General features: G+C 41.7%; 1 protein-coding gene across 4 annotated transcripts in view; it reads right to left on the reverse strand.

Annotated features, from left to right (window-relative positions):
* Positions 1 to 13,828, reverse strand: part of ENPP3 (ectonucleotide pyrophosphatase/phosphodiesterase 3) — a 72,201-nt gene extending 58,373 nt beyond the window's left edge. The window contains exons 1-5 of one of the 4 annotated variants that reach the window (XM_044386336.3): positions 13,598 to 13,828; positions 7,635 to 7,738; positions 7,489 to 7,564; positions 2,441 to 2,563; positions 593 to 718 (exon numbers count right to left, since the gene is read on the reverse strand). In XM_044386336.3, the coding sequence (XP_044242271.2) occupies positions 593 to 718; positions 2,441 to 2,501 (187 nt within the window). In that variant the 5' untranslated portion in view covers positions 2,502 to 2,563; positions 7,489 to 7,564; positions 7,635 to 7,738; positions 13,598 to 13,828. Of the gene's footprint in view, positions 1 to 592; positions 719 to 2,440; positions 2,564 to 7,488; positions 7,565 to 7,634; positions 7,739 to 11,154; positions 11,322 to 13,597 lie in introns of those variants that run through there. The other 3 variants (XM_048225955.2, XM_026504808.4, XM_044386334.3) reach the window with 3 other exon arrangements.
* Positions 13,829 to 14,065: the final 237 nt, after the last annotated feature.

A 14,065-nucleotide genomic window follows, 5' to 3' on the forward strand; every position in this document is an offset into this window, starting at 1 on the left:
AAAGGGATTGATAAAACTTGAGGCAAGTGTGTTTGTGTACATTTTTCATAGACTTCATTACATGTTCGGAGGGTTCGGTAATTTTTTTTTTTTTTTAAACTGGCAGTATGTCACTTAGAGTTGGAACCAGGAGTTGAATAACCTGTATCCCAATCTTGGTTCTGCATTAACTCTCTGAAGGTCCTTAATCAGTAATTTGACCCCTCAGAACACAGTAGTTTCAACAGTAACATTGGTTTAACAGATTGATAGATGGGCCAGATAACCCCTTTCATCATGTTTTAACTTTAAATCTGCCATCCGGTATCTCAAACCACAGATATTTCTAGCATAGTCATTGGACTGGAGAAGATCTTATCAATGAATATGGAACTTTTGGAGTCTTTCTCTTCTTTTCTATAGTATCTATGCTATGAGCTCCCTCTCCCTGCAGGGCACTAGCCACATTTCCTCCCACAATAAACATGTTGTTGTTTCTTCTACATGGAGTAGCTCAAGAGTCTCTGAGTTACTTCAGTTTACGCAGCCTGGGTCAGCCAGCTCTGAGGTCAATGAACACACAGAAGCAAATGGGCCAACCCCCTCTGCTTACCTTGGCAGACACTCTTGTAGTCAGCACAGCAGTCTTTCCTCTGCAGACAATCATCTGAACAAGAGCAGAGGCTGGACTCTAGTCTGGCTTCCCCACAACGAAATCTATTGCATGTCCATATTCGAGCTGTAAAATTGCACAATTCAGAGCCCAACATTTAACTTACACTGAAGTACCCAATAGCAAATGTAAATTCCATGTCTTTATGCTTGTATTATTGTAAGGTCAAATTTTTGGCTTCTCTGCATTAATAAATGTAAATACGTAATACAAATAAGGGGAAACCCATCACTTTTCTTCATTTGGCATGAGTAGCAGAGAGAGATGCAGTTTTTTAAGCTGCAGCTCTGGTCTACCTGGCAGGTACACCTCTGAGTTTGGAGAACTCTGAACACTGGCTCTTTTCCCACCCAAAAGTAGGAGCTCCCAACGGAGAGGAACTACTAGTAATGGATGCCACCCAAGAGCAGTTTTGTTTAAGGACAGGCAAGAAGAAAGAGGCAGTAACAACAGAAGTTACAGGAACTCGGTCAGATCTGTGAGAAAGTAGGCAGGTCAGCACACCTCGCAACGGGGGGTAACAGAGCTAGAAGGGCCTCCACCACGCCTCTGCGCTCTCCTAGGCTATGTGCCCAGTACAGATCAGTGTAAGTAAACATCAGTGCTAAAAACAGCAAGAGGCTGTCCCATGACTGCTTCCTAGGGCCATCTGCTAGGAAGCAGTGCCTAAAATCAACATCAGCCCTCTGCTCAGACAAATGCCTTGGAAAGGTGACTGCCACGTGCTTCTGTTGTGTATAGAGCTCTTCATTGTCCATTAGGTATCATTTACTTAGAAAAAATTGGGGGAGATTAAGTAAAGGGAATACAGATCTTATCTATACTAAGTTATCCCTTCCCCTTTGCCCTTTTCGGAAAATACAATGTAAGAAGCTCTACTATTCTAATCGTTACCCTTTGAACTGCTAGCCACCCCCACACATACATGCCTTTGCTGATTTCTTAAAAAAATTAAACATTGAGAGCTGTCTCTTCTACCCAGAGAAGTTGTGCTCAGTGGAGTGCCGGCATCAGAATCGCCAAGAATCACCAGCTTTCCAAGTAAGTCTTATGCACCCTGACATCTGAGAACCACTGCAAATGAAACTGAGTAAGATGATTAACTTGAGCCGTAGTGAAACTGCTTTGCGACGCTCGTACCCCCGGCAACACGTACAGCGTTTCGTCTACTGGAGACCATTATTCCTCAACCTCAACCTCAATCAAATCAGGTGTGGGCTCTGTGTTTAGTACTGAGAAAGGGGAAACGATAATCCTGTACACAAGCTGTTGTGGGCTGAATAGTGTCCCCCCAAAATGCTGGAGTGCTAGCCCCCGTTGCCACGAATGTGACTTTGCTTAGAAAAAGATCTCTGTAGATACTCGAGTTCAAATGAGGTCATTGGAGTGGTCCTTATCCAGCGTGACTGGTATTCTTATAAAAGGGGAAATCTGGGTATGAACACACACACACAGAAGGAAGACGGTGAAGACACAGGGAAACTCTCCATGAAGACAAAGGCAGGGTTTGGGGTTATGCTGCCAAAAGCCAATGACCGACAGCAGAAGCTAGGAGAAGGGCAAGGACCGGATCTCCCTCACAGCCCTTAGACAGAACCAACCCTGATGAAACCTGCATCTTGGATTTCTAGCGTCTAGAACTGAGAAAATGAATTTGTTGTTTAAGCCCCCCCAGTTTCTGTGTTATGGCAGCCCTAGCAAACCAATACACAAGGTGTATGGTGAGCATCTGGACATGCGTTAATGACAACCAACATGCTATAATGAACTTATCCTCAGAATCCATACTTGGTTCCACACAGGTATCTTCAAAATCCCAGCAGCAGTCGCCTCTGTGTTTGCATTCCATATCACACCGGCAGCTCTCCAGTCCTCTGAATGAAGAATCAAAGCATTTCCTCCTGCAACTGCCTGTAGGGATGGAGGAAATGAAACCAGTGCTTAGAAGTTATCTGAGGGGCACCTGCGTGGCTCTTGATTTCGGCTCATGTCATGATCTGAGGGTCTGGAGATTGAGGCCATGTCAGGCTCTGTGCTCAGCGGGGGTCTGCTTGAGATTCTCTCTCTCTCTCAAATAAATATAATCTTTAAAAAAAAAAAGTTATCTGATATCTCAGAGCTAGATGACAGAAGCACAGAGAAGAGGTACCTAGCACAGACTAGGTCAGACAGATTTTTTTTTTATTGTGCTGTATGATTCATCAGGGCAAAGTGATACATGATAAGTGATTCTTCCTCAGGACTCCAGAGAGGCCCCAGACTCAGAAACACCAGGCACCATTAGGTGAAGATAGGAGGGACAGGCAGAGGCTAAATAAAGTGAAATTGGTTTAAAGGCTGGAGATGGAGCAGACACCACCCCACCTCCCACTCCAGCTGGAAGGCTCATAATCTGGAGGAATTTAGGAAAAGTAGCCTTCATCACACAGGGAGACATAGAGGATAGCTATGATGAGAAAAGATGAGCAAGCTGTACTCACAAACATGAAGAAATGGTTACCAGACATTTGAGGCTAGCAAGATAAAATCCAACATAAAAGACCAAAACAAATGAGAAAAAAAAAAAAGAAAGAAAAACTTGATTGAAAGGAAACAATGCAAGGAACATAAAATCATGACTTGAGCCAAATCATGAACACAAACACACACATGCACAGTGAGATCTTCAGAAAGGAAGATATTCTATCCATGAAATAAGAAAGAAGGCTATAATTTTAAAGAGAAATAATGTTCAGCGTGCTCCTTGAAATAAAAACATGAAAGCAGTAAATGAAAAAATGAAAAAAAAAGAGGGGTGTGGTAGGCAGAATGATGGTTTCATAGAAGATTTCACACCCTAATCCCCAAGACTGAACATACTATGCTGTTTTACATGGCAAAGAGATATTGCAGGTATAATCAAGGCTACATAATTGACCTTTAAAAAGGAAGGGAGTACCTAAAAGTGAAAACAGAGAAAGTGGAGATGATATTGTTAAACAAATCATATTATAAAAGGATCAGCACAACAGGGATAAAGAGATCTTGAAAGTTCCCAGAGAAAGATCATGAGCAATCTATCAAAGATCACAAGCCAGAATGGTATCAAATTTCTTAAAAACAACACTGAAAGCCAGAAGACAGGAAAGCAATATCTTCATATTTCTAGAGGAAAATTATGCTCGTCTCAGAATTCGGTATCTAGCCAAACTATCAAGTGTTAGGTTAGGGTGATGAAAATATCTTTAGACAGATAAGGACTCAAGTTTTATCTTTTATGTATCCTATTTTAAGAAGCTACTAAAGGATGTTCTTTAGCAAAATGAGGAAGTGAAACAGATATCCAAAAAATAATGAGATCCAACACAATGGAGGGTCTAGGGGAACACCAAACAAACCAAGAGAGCAACCAACACAGACTAGAGCAGCAGAGCAGAGAAACAAAAGTTAAAATAAAAGATAACACTCTATACCTAAGTTTACATTGCCAAAAATGAGAGAGCCAGATAATGCCAAGGGTTGGGGGGCGGGGGGGGGGGGGATGCGTGATAAAGACAGAGTAGGCTGTGGCAGCCATTCCAGAAAGCAATCTGGGGCTACTCACCCAAGTTAAAATACGGACCCTAAGACCCAGGAATCCTATTCCTGGGTAGATGATGAAGCAATCTCACACGGGTCCTTAAGGGAACCTGCAGGATTTATGTGATGTAAGGGAACTAAAGTCAACCTGGTTATCCAGCACCGGGAGGAAGGCATAGGTCAAACAGCCTATCACTATACATGCTAAAGAGTACTACGTAGTAAGTAGATATATGCCTAAGAACAGTTGCATGCATAACAATTTAAATGGATCTTAAGAAACATTCAGTAAAAAAGTAACCCCAAAAAATTTATATACCATTTATACAAAAGACCTTTACATTTTTATATGCATCTCCTACTTTGAAACATTGTCTGCACATGGCTTTCAGGACACACCAATCACCTGGCTTTCCTCCCACATCCCTGGCCAATTCTTCCTAGACTTCGTCAGTGGTTACCCCCTGCCCCACCTCATCTTCCCACTTTTTAAGGTAGTATGCTCCAGTCACATTGCTTTAAATCCACATATGACACTGATAACTGCCGCATCGCACGTCCATCTAGGACTTCCCTTTGAAAGCCAGCCTCATGTATCCAACTGCCTTCTGGCTTTTCCACTTGGACATCTAGTAGATATTTCAAACTTAACATGTCCAAAGCCGAGTTCCTGATTACTCTCCCGAAACTAGCTTCTTCTACAGTGTTCCCCATCTCTATTGTGGAAATTCTGTATTCCCAGATGTTCATACCAAAAATCTTGACGTTGTTCTTGACTTCCCTCTTTCTCCATATCCACTGTGTGGATAAATCGATCTACCACATCCAAAGATATCCAGAATCCAAACACTTCTCACCAGTTACAGCGTTACCACCCCAGTTCAAGACATAGAGCTTGTGTGGATTATTGCAGTAATTTCCTAATTGGTGTCTCCCACATCTCCTGGTTTCACCCTGCCATTTATTCATAACACAGCTGCCTAAGTGAGTGTGTGGAAAAGCAAACCAGGGCATGTCGCGTCTCTGTTCAAAACTCCAATCACTTCCCATCACTCTCAGAATGAAAGCCTATGGCTAGATTTGACTTGACAATCTTACTGACTTGGCTTCTCTTCAGTCCTTTGGTTGATCTCATTTTATGACTACCCTCCCTCTTGTCCTCTTAGTTCCAACTCACAAACTTTGATATTCTTTAAATGAACTTGCCAGGCAAGCTCCTGACTTAGGCCTTTGTCCTTGTTCTTTCCTCTTGCCTGGAATGTTCTTCCCCCAGATATCCCTATTTCTCCCTCACTTTAGCTCTTTACAAAAGTCATTTCACATACACATCCCCATCCCACCCTAACTCCATATATTTTATAATCCCTTCTCAGTCTTCCTTATCCCTTAGCCCTTTCCTTATCATATTAGGTATATTTGGCTTATTTATATTTTTAATGTCTGCCTTCCATGCTAGACTGTAAATTCTCTGAAGGATGTGTCTATTTTCTTCACCACTGTATTTCCAGAAATTAGCATAGTACCTAGCATACAGTGACCAATTATTGAAAAATAATTAAAAAGTGTGTGTGCATAAAAGAATAAATTTATAAGAACACTTAAAAACTCACACTAGAAAAAAAAGTACTGTGCCTATAAAAAGTGGGTTAATTGGAGTGGAGAATGGTGAAAATGGTCCAGGGTTGGGAATTAGGACTCAGTCATGGAAGAATGAGGGGATGAATATTTTAAGGATGCTGGTAAAGGAAGGGCTGGAGTTAAGTACCAATGCCCTGGGTGGGAAGGGGTGATGCCCCATGAGGGCCGATAGACTGAGATAAAAGGACAAGAATAAGGAACAATGACACTGGGAAGCCAGCCAGTAGGTGTACTAAAGTAAGGAAGGGAGAGAAAGAGCCAAAATAATCAGAGATTTTGTTCAGAGATTAGTATATGCCTCTTGCAACTGATTTCTGTGACTTGGGGATAAGAGAACAGGAACTGATGCACACCTGTGCACACTAACTTCAGAACAGTGCTACCGAAGTGGCGCACCTCCATCTGTTAGGTCTAGGACTGGTACTGTAATTCAGAAACACAGCAGCCAGGTGACCCCAAAAAAGACATTTTCCAGGTAAGGTCCACCTGTCCAGTTCCACCGTGTTTCCACGTTACACTAGGGGTACTGAGTGTTTGTTAATTCTTGAGTGAAAACAGAACTGGAAAATTGACTGTTAATCTCACCAAGAGTCTCCCTAACAAAGAAGCAATAAGACCTTCCCCAGGGGCGTCAAACTGTAAGTTAATTTGTTAATTCTTGAGTGAAAACAGAACTGGAAAATTGACTGTTAATCTCACGAGAAGTCTCCCTAACAAAGAAGCAATAAGACCTTCCCCAAGGGGATCAAACTAGAAGTTAACCAGCCAAATTAAAAAGGAGAATAAATTACCTTACATTTGACCTTCCTAAAAGTACCAAAACAATACATAATGAGATATAGAAAAGGCTTTTCATATAGTTACTTGTAAGTGGTTTCAGTACTGTTGACATTGATCCGATATGGCAAAAGAGATGTGTTTTGATACTTTGGGGCCTCTATCTCCTATTTTTTCTTTGCTGCTTTTTTTTTTAAGATTTTTATTTATTTATTTGATAGAGAGAGGGGGAGGGAGAGTATAGGGAGAAACAGACCCCCCGCTGTGGGGCTCCATCCCGGGACCCTGCAATCATGACCTGAGCCAAAGGCAGACGCTTAACCAACTGAGCCACCCAGGCGCCCCTTTCTTTGCTTGTTATGAGGAAAAATAAATAAACATGAAGCTTCTACTCTGCACTACATTTAAGAATGTGGCATCACCTAGCCAAGAAATAGTGCAATTTCGGGGAGAGTGCGGGACTAACACAGCAGGAGGTCCTCGGAGGGAAGCAACCAAGACTTTTGAGAGCAAGTTTATCAGCAGATAGGAGGGAGTAGAGTAGGTGCTGGGACAGGAATCTTTAATCCAGTTACCAAAGTCCTCTACGAAGGCGAGGACAAATGAGAGGAACACACAGGAATGATATGACTCACAAGGGAGCAGGGGGTGAAGGCAAAACGGTCAAGTCCAGAAGTGACAGTGGATAATGCTAACCGCAGATGTGGGCTCCTAGGAAGTGCAATGTGGGAGAAGGAGGAGCGTAACAGGGCACTGCTCCACGCACAAGAGAGGGGGCTCCAGAGAGGAGACAAGCTGCAAGGGGTGAAGGTGAGGACAAACGAGTAATAAGAACTGTGTTGAGAAAACACGGAGGGGTATACCTTGCTCTTCCTGTCGCCTGAGTCCAAGCCCCAGCCCCAATCCAAGTGACACAATCACCAACAAAGCAAGAAGAACCTATTGAGGAAAAAGGAAAAGTGACCTTTACAATTTTTTTTAAAAATGTAAAATGTACAAAGATACCGACCTTGCTCTCTCAGTGAAGAGTAAAGGCACGGAGTGGGCTAGTCACAGTGACACCAGATCCAGCAATGATAGAGGCATGCACAGTTGTTTTTTTTTGTTTAATGCCTGAAAATAAGAAAGCTTTACGAAGAATTTTAAAAGACTATTTATTACAGATCTTAAAATTCAAATACATCAGTCCTGGTTAGCTTAATCCCAAATGGAGTTAAAGTATGAATGAAACCATGGGAGCCATTTATTTTCCTTTGCCCATTTCTCATTCTTAACTAGACACCTGTTTGGAGATCATTTATCTAAAAGCATTCCTCAACTGTGAAAACTGTAACTACCTCACTCCTAGGGAGCAGAAGTCCCCCCACCAAGCCCCACTCCCCCCGCCTAGCTCTGGCCTACAGAAGGGAATGAGACTATCCAACACATGTAAAAATATAGCGTCCAAATAATTAACTGGCAAATGATCCACTTTGATCCCACAGCTCAGACCAATGATGTGGAAGCTCTGCGACCGAAGATTGTGTGTGTGTCATTCATTATTGCTACTGCTGACCAGGCTCTTCAGTGTACTGGACTTTATGCATGCCTGGAATTCTGCGGTGATATATTGGACAAACTCATGATGTACTGTATGGTGACTAACATAACATAAAAAAAATGAAAAAATAAACTGTGAGACAGTGAAAGAGAATTCTTCCCACTGACATTTTCCCCCTCCCGGTAAGTCCAATGATAAGTATCTGGGTAACAGAGCTTGAATAATATATAGCCATAAAACATGAATGGAACAGACACACAAATTACTTAGGAAGTATTTTATAACACGAATAACCTTTGTTCTGGCTTTAAAAAAAAAACACTTAAAAAACACACACCATCAAAATTGCTTAGATAATAAAAATCTACATAAGCATTGATTGTGTTTGTTTTCATTCTGAAAATCAACTGGAAAAGTTGACCCATCTAACTTTTACCATAGAAGTGGATTCAACGATTGGGAAAACATGTTAAAACACTGTAAAAACAATTGTTTTATGAAGTCTGAAAGTTAGCCCAAGTTTCAGTGACCTTCCAGCAGGCATGCATTCAATGGAGGGAATGGAAGGGGGAAAGCAAACATAAACAGTTATTAAGCAGCATCACTAACACTTAGTCCCTTGTTAAGATGCTCAAAAGCCACAGGTGACCAAGACTAGGAACACAAAGCAGCGAAACACAGGGAAAGAGCCATATGGTAAACCTCATGCATCTGATTTACGTCTCGGTACGGTTGGGTTTTACATCGTATCTTTGGTCCTTTTGCATTCAAACTTGATGGGAAAATACACAGCACCTAGCTGTCCTTAGGATGCTCTTGAACTTTCTCCTGTTAATTTTAATTTTTAGTGTCTGTTTCTTCATGACTGTACTTTTCCCATGTTTTTTATTTCTTCCCTGCATTATTCTATAAGTTCCTTAAGAAGAACTTACAGAATCTCATGTAATAATTTCCTCTAAATACGTAGTAATTTTTAATCTCATATAATCATTTCCTCTAAATATGTAGTAATTCTGAACAGGCTTCTTCTTTAAAGATTTTATTTATTTGGGGAGAGAGAGCATACAAGCAGAGGGAAGCAGCAGAGGGAGAGGGAGAAGCAGGCTCCCCACTGAGCAGGAAGCCCAATGTGGGCTCAATCCCAGGACCCTGGAATGATGACCTGAGCTGAAGGGAGCCACTTGACCTACTGAGTTACCCCAGGCGTCCCATGAAAAAGCTTGATATTGAGGTGCACATGTATCTTAAACTATTTATGCTACCAACAAAGTGGAGAGGGGAGAGCTCCGGAGTCAAAAACCTCTGAGACTCCAATATTTAGCTTTCGATGGCTGAATAAAGAGCGCTAGAAACACAGTAGATACATGTAAAGTTTTTTAAATGAAACTTGTGTTAAAATTTGGCAACAGGGTACTTTAGAAACTATGATTTTAAAATACTGAGCTATTATACATACTAGTAAACCGTTAGAAGTATACAAGGAAGGAAAATAAATGATGTACAAAATTTCACTTCCAAGGGTTTATAATTTCTTGAATTTGTAAGATGGGATAGATATAATAAATGGCACAGAAGCTAACACTCCGAAGTTCCCAGAAGGATAACGAATAAATAGAATATCTTGACGGTTTACTTTGTTAGTTCCTGGACTCAGCGCTTACACACATGGTTTCATCCACTTCTAGAAACAATGCTTGAGTGACAGAACGGTGGTGACATTAAAGAAAGTAGGGAATTAGGAGAAAATTGCAGCCTGATAGGTGTGAAACCAATTAATCAGCTGGTTTTGCCTTGAGACACTGGAAGAAGAGCCAGCAAGGCGGCTTTTGAAATTGTATGACAGAAACTCAGCAGGAAGTCAGACCTACTGGCTTGCTTGAAATTCTTGGTCGAGGATGTGACTTTTAAAATCATAAGATGAGATCGCCCACAGAAAAGATCTTTAGACTGAGTTTGGTGGGAACACTGTGTGCAATGTGCAGTGAGAAGATAAATCAGCCAAGAATGCAGATAAAGAGAAGTGTCATAAAAATGGGGGATATCAATGCCATCACGGAAGCAAGAGGAGAGAATAACTCAAGATGAGAAAATAATAATAATAATATGCGGGAGTATTATTGTTATGGAGGTGCAGTAGGACAAGGACAGAGGAGAAGGACTGACTTTCAGGGAAATGACTTCAGGACAGTAAAAACAAGCAGAACTGGGGGCGCCCGGGTGGCTCAGTTGGTTAAGTGTCTGCCTTCAGCTCAGGTCATCATCCCAGGGTCCTGGGATCCAGGCCCACATTGGGCTCCCTGCTCAGCGGGAAGCCTTGCTTCTCCTTCTCTCTCTGCTGCTTCCCTCTGCTTGTGCTCTCTCTCTCTCTCAAATAAATAAAATCTTAAAAAACTAAAACTGAAACAAAAACCAAAAAAAAAACCAAGCAGAACAGAGAATGGTTGGGTGGTGAGAAAACCAAGGTAGTGGATGGACCCCCCTTCTCCCCAAAAGTCTGAATAATCAAATCAAGGAAAGCTTTTCTTTTTTTTCCTTTGTAACAGGGAAGATCTTATCATATTAAAAAAAAAAAATCAAAGAGGAACTAGACATGAGACCATCTTTAAGAGTGAAGTAAACTAAGTTAAAAGCAACAGTCCAACGAAGAATAGAAGATAGGGTGATTTCAACTGCTCACTCTCTGGCCTTAAAGATACCCAGGCAGTATAAAATGGTGACTTGGGGGGGGGGATTATAATCATGCTAAAATCAGCACTGCTGAGTGTTTCAACACAGACCCCCACTTCTTAGATTGATCAAATATTAATCTGTTGTTACATTTCTTAGGCAAAATAGGATTAAAAATATTAACTTGGCATCGCATTTGTCAGACGGGTTAAACTGAATACGATCACTTAAAAACTTCACCCTGAAACAGCAACACACTGGGGATTTATACACTTAACACTGTCTTAAAGCTAGAAGGACTAAAATTTAAAATTGTACTTACAATACAAATTATTTTATATTTCTTAACACTGCTCCTCTTAACAGGTTCTTCCGTTGATAAAACCCGCATAGACTCCATTATCTGTATAAACCTGTTTTACTAGAAGACGGTAGTCCTCCCCCTTTTCTCCAGTCCAGCAAAGAGGAAATGAGTAAGGTACGCGGCTGTGACTAACTTTTAAGTGTTTGGGAAGATTAGAGGTCTTTAGTGATTGGACAATTAAAAGAGCGGGAAAATGTTGTAATAACAATAGCGTCAAGAGATGAAAGTCCTTTCCCGAGACATTGTAGACAAACACTAAATACTAATCAAAACGTTTGTAACAAGAATAATACAATAATCAAATTTTAATACGATCTGACCATTTGCTTTCTTCCAAAAATAACCCAAAACAAAAAAGACTTGTTAGGGAAATTCCAGGAGGTTTCTATATTTGTATAAACTTCATAGCACAGCTGAAAACCACCACATTAAAAAGGAGCTTTAGGGACGCCTGGGTGGCTCAGTCAGTTAAGCGTCTGCCTTCAGCTGGGTCATGATTCCAGGGTCCTGGGATGGAGCCTGGCATGGGGCTCCCAGCTCAGTGGGGAGTCTGCTTCTCCCTCTCCTTCTGCCCCTCCCCCGCCGAGCTCGTGCTCTCTCTCTCTCTCGCTCTCTCTCTCGCTCTGCTCTCTCTCTCTCAAATAAGTAAATAAAATCTTTTTTTAAAAAAACTATTTGGATACCTTTGGCACACAGTTCTCTGCACTAGATAAACTTAGAAACACCCAGAGAAGTCTTTTAATTTTCGTTTTTATTTTTGAAATTCGGAGGCCCAGGCTCCACTTCCACTGAATTAGAATCTTCTGGGTTTGGGGCTAAATTATCCCTCCAAGCCATTTTATATGTAGCCAAAGTCAGTATAGACACCTCGCTTTGAGCAGTGCATGCACTTTTGAATTCTTTTCTGCAAACATTTACTCTGGATTCTACCTAAACCTGCCAATTGTACAGATAACACTAGAGAACCTCTAGAGCTTGACTACGTGCCCAAGGTCACCTTGGGTAGCGCTGTCTCAGAAGTGAGACTCCACCTGGTCTTGAGACTCCCGCATCAGGGGGTACTGTTGTTACCATTGTTGTTGGGGCAAACAGAGGGTAAGAAAGAAAATCATGTCTAGAAAGAAAATCAACATCACAGCTGGCATAAAAATTAGATTCCTAGGAATTAGGGCTTTTATCTAGTCATCTGACATCTAGACATCTGACAAGTTATCTAGCTTCAATTTTTTCTATTTGCACTTAGGACAGTCTACCCAACCTGCCTCTACTCTCCTTAATAGTTCTACTTCTACCTTCCTTTCTATGGTGGTAGTTTTGTGTGTCAATTTGGCTAAGCTATCGTATCTGGTTATTAAATCAAATCTAATCCAGGGTGTTGCCACAACGGTATTTTGTAAACGTGGTAGCATCAACAATCAATTGACCTTTAGACAAAGGCGGTTTCAACCACTCAGTTTAAAGCTAAAAGAACAAGAAATTTTGCCTCAGGAATCTAGGGTGTTGCCACGATGGTATTTTGTAAACGAGGTAACAACTACAATCAACTGACTTTAAAAAAAAAAAGGGGAAAACCCTCAGTAATGTTGATGGGCTTCATCCAAACAGTTTAAGGCTAAAAGAACAAGAAATTTTGCCTCAGGACTATACCATTAGCCTACGTTTCCAGCCTATCAGCTTGCCCTGCCCTATGGACTTTGGACTTGCCAGCCAAAACAATCAAGTGAGTCGATTTCTTTCTCTCTCCCTCCCTATCCCTCCCTTCACCTTCACCTTCACCTCCTTCTGCTTATCTGGAGGACCTTGATTGATACATCCTTTGAACATCTTCTCACACCTCTTTTTAAGACTTTGCCCTACTTGAACTTCTCCTTATTTGTACCTCCAGAGTCTGTTATCTTGGTTTCTGTCTTCTTGGTTTTTTTTTTTTTTTAAGATTTTATTTAGTTAGGGTCACCTGGGTGGCTCGGTTCGGTAAGCGTCTACCTGTGGCTCAGGTCATGATCCCAGGGTCCTGGGATTGAGCCCCACATCAGGCTCCTTGCTCAATGGGGAGCCTGCTTCTCCCTCTGCTTGCAGCTCCCCCTGCTTGTGCTCTTGCTCTCTTCTCTCTCTCATTCTAATAAATAAATAAAATCTAAAAAAAAAAAAAGATTTTCTTTATTTCAGAGAGAGAGAGGGAGGGAGCGCATATGGGCAGAATTGAGGGGTGCAGAGGGTGAGGGGAGAAGCAGACTCCCCGCTGAGTGGGCTCAGATCCCAGGACCCTGAGATGATGACCTGAGCCAAAGGCAGATGCTTAACCGACTGAACCACCCAGGTGCCCCTCTGTCTTCTTGATTTTTAACTCTTTGTCTTGATACTTTCTATAATAATTTATATGCCTTGACTCCAGAATGCTTACCTGGTACTGATACCCCAGATGCACTCAGATGCTGCTTCCTGGTACTTTCCATGATGTCACTTGATTCTATACCGGCTTCGTTCACCAGAATACCACTGACTCTGGCTCCGTATTTTTATTATTGTCATGAGCACGCTATGAAGGCGCACACGATTTGTGTCTTTCCACGATGTCAGCTTTATACAATCATAAAGCAAAGTTAAATCACAATGATAAAGCAGGTTCAGGATTCCAAACTCAATGACAATTCACCATGTGATTAAACTTGGCTTCTTACACGGCACAAAGAGCAGGACAGAAGACAAGTCACATAACAAACAAGATAACGCAAGGGTGCAGGAAGTGAATGAACCAAATGCAAAGTCAGTCTGTGGGCGCACAGTTGAGATGAGGTCTCAGTCCGGTCCGGTCCGGGTCAGCTCTCGGCGCTGACTGCTTCTGATGTTCCAGCAGGCAAGGCTCTTGGTT

Source organism: Ursus arctos, unplaced genomic scaffold (assembly GCF_023065955.2).
Source record: "Ursus arctos isolate Adak ecotype North America unplaced genomic scaffold, UrsArc2.0 scaffold_13, whole genome shotgun sequence".
NCBI classification, from domain to species: domain Eukaryota; kingdom Metazoa; phylum Chordata; class Mammalia; order Carnivora; family Ursidae; genus Ursus; species Ursus arctos.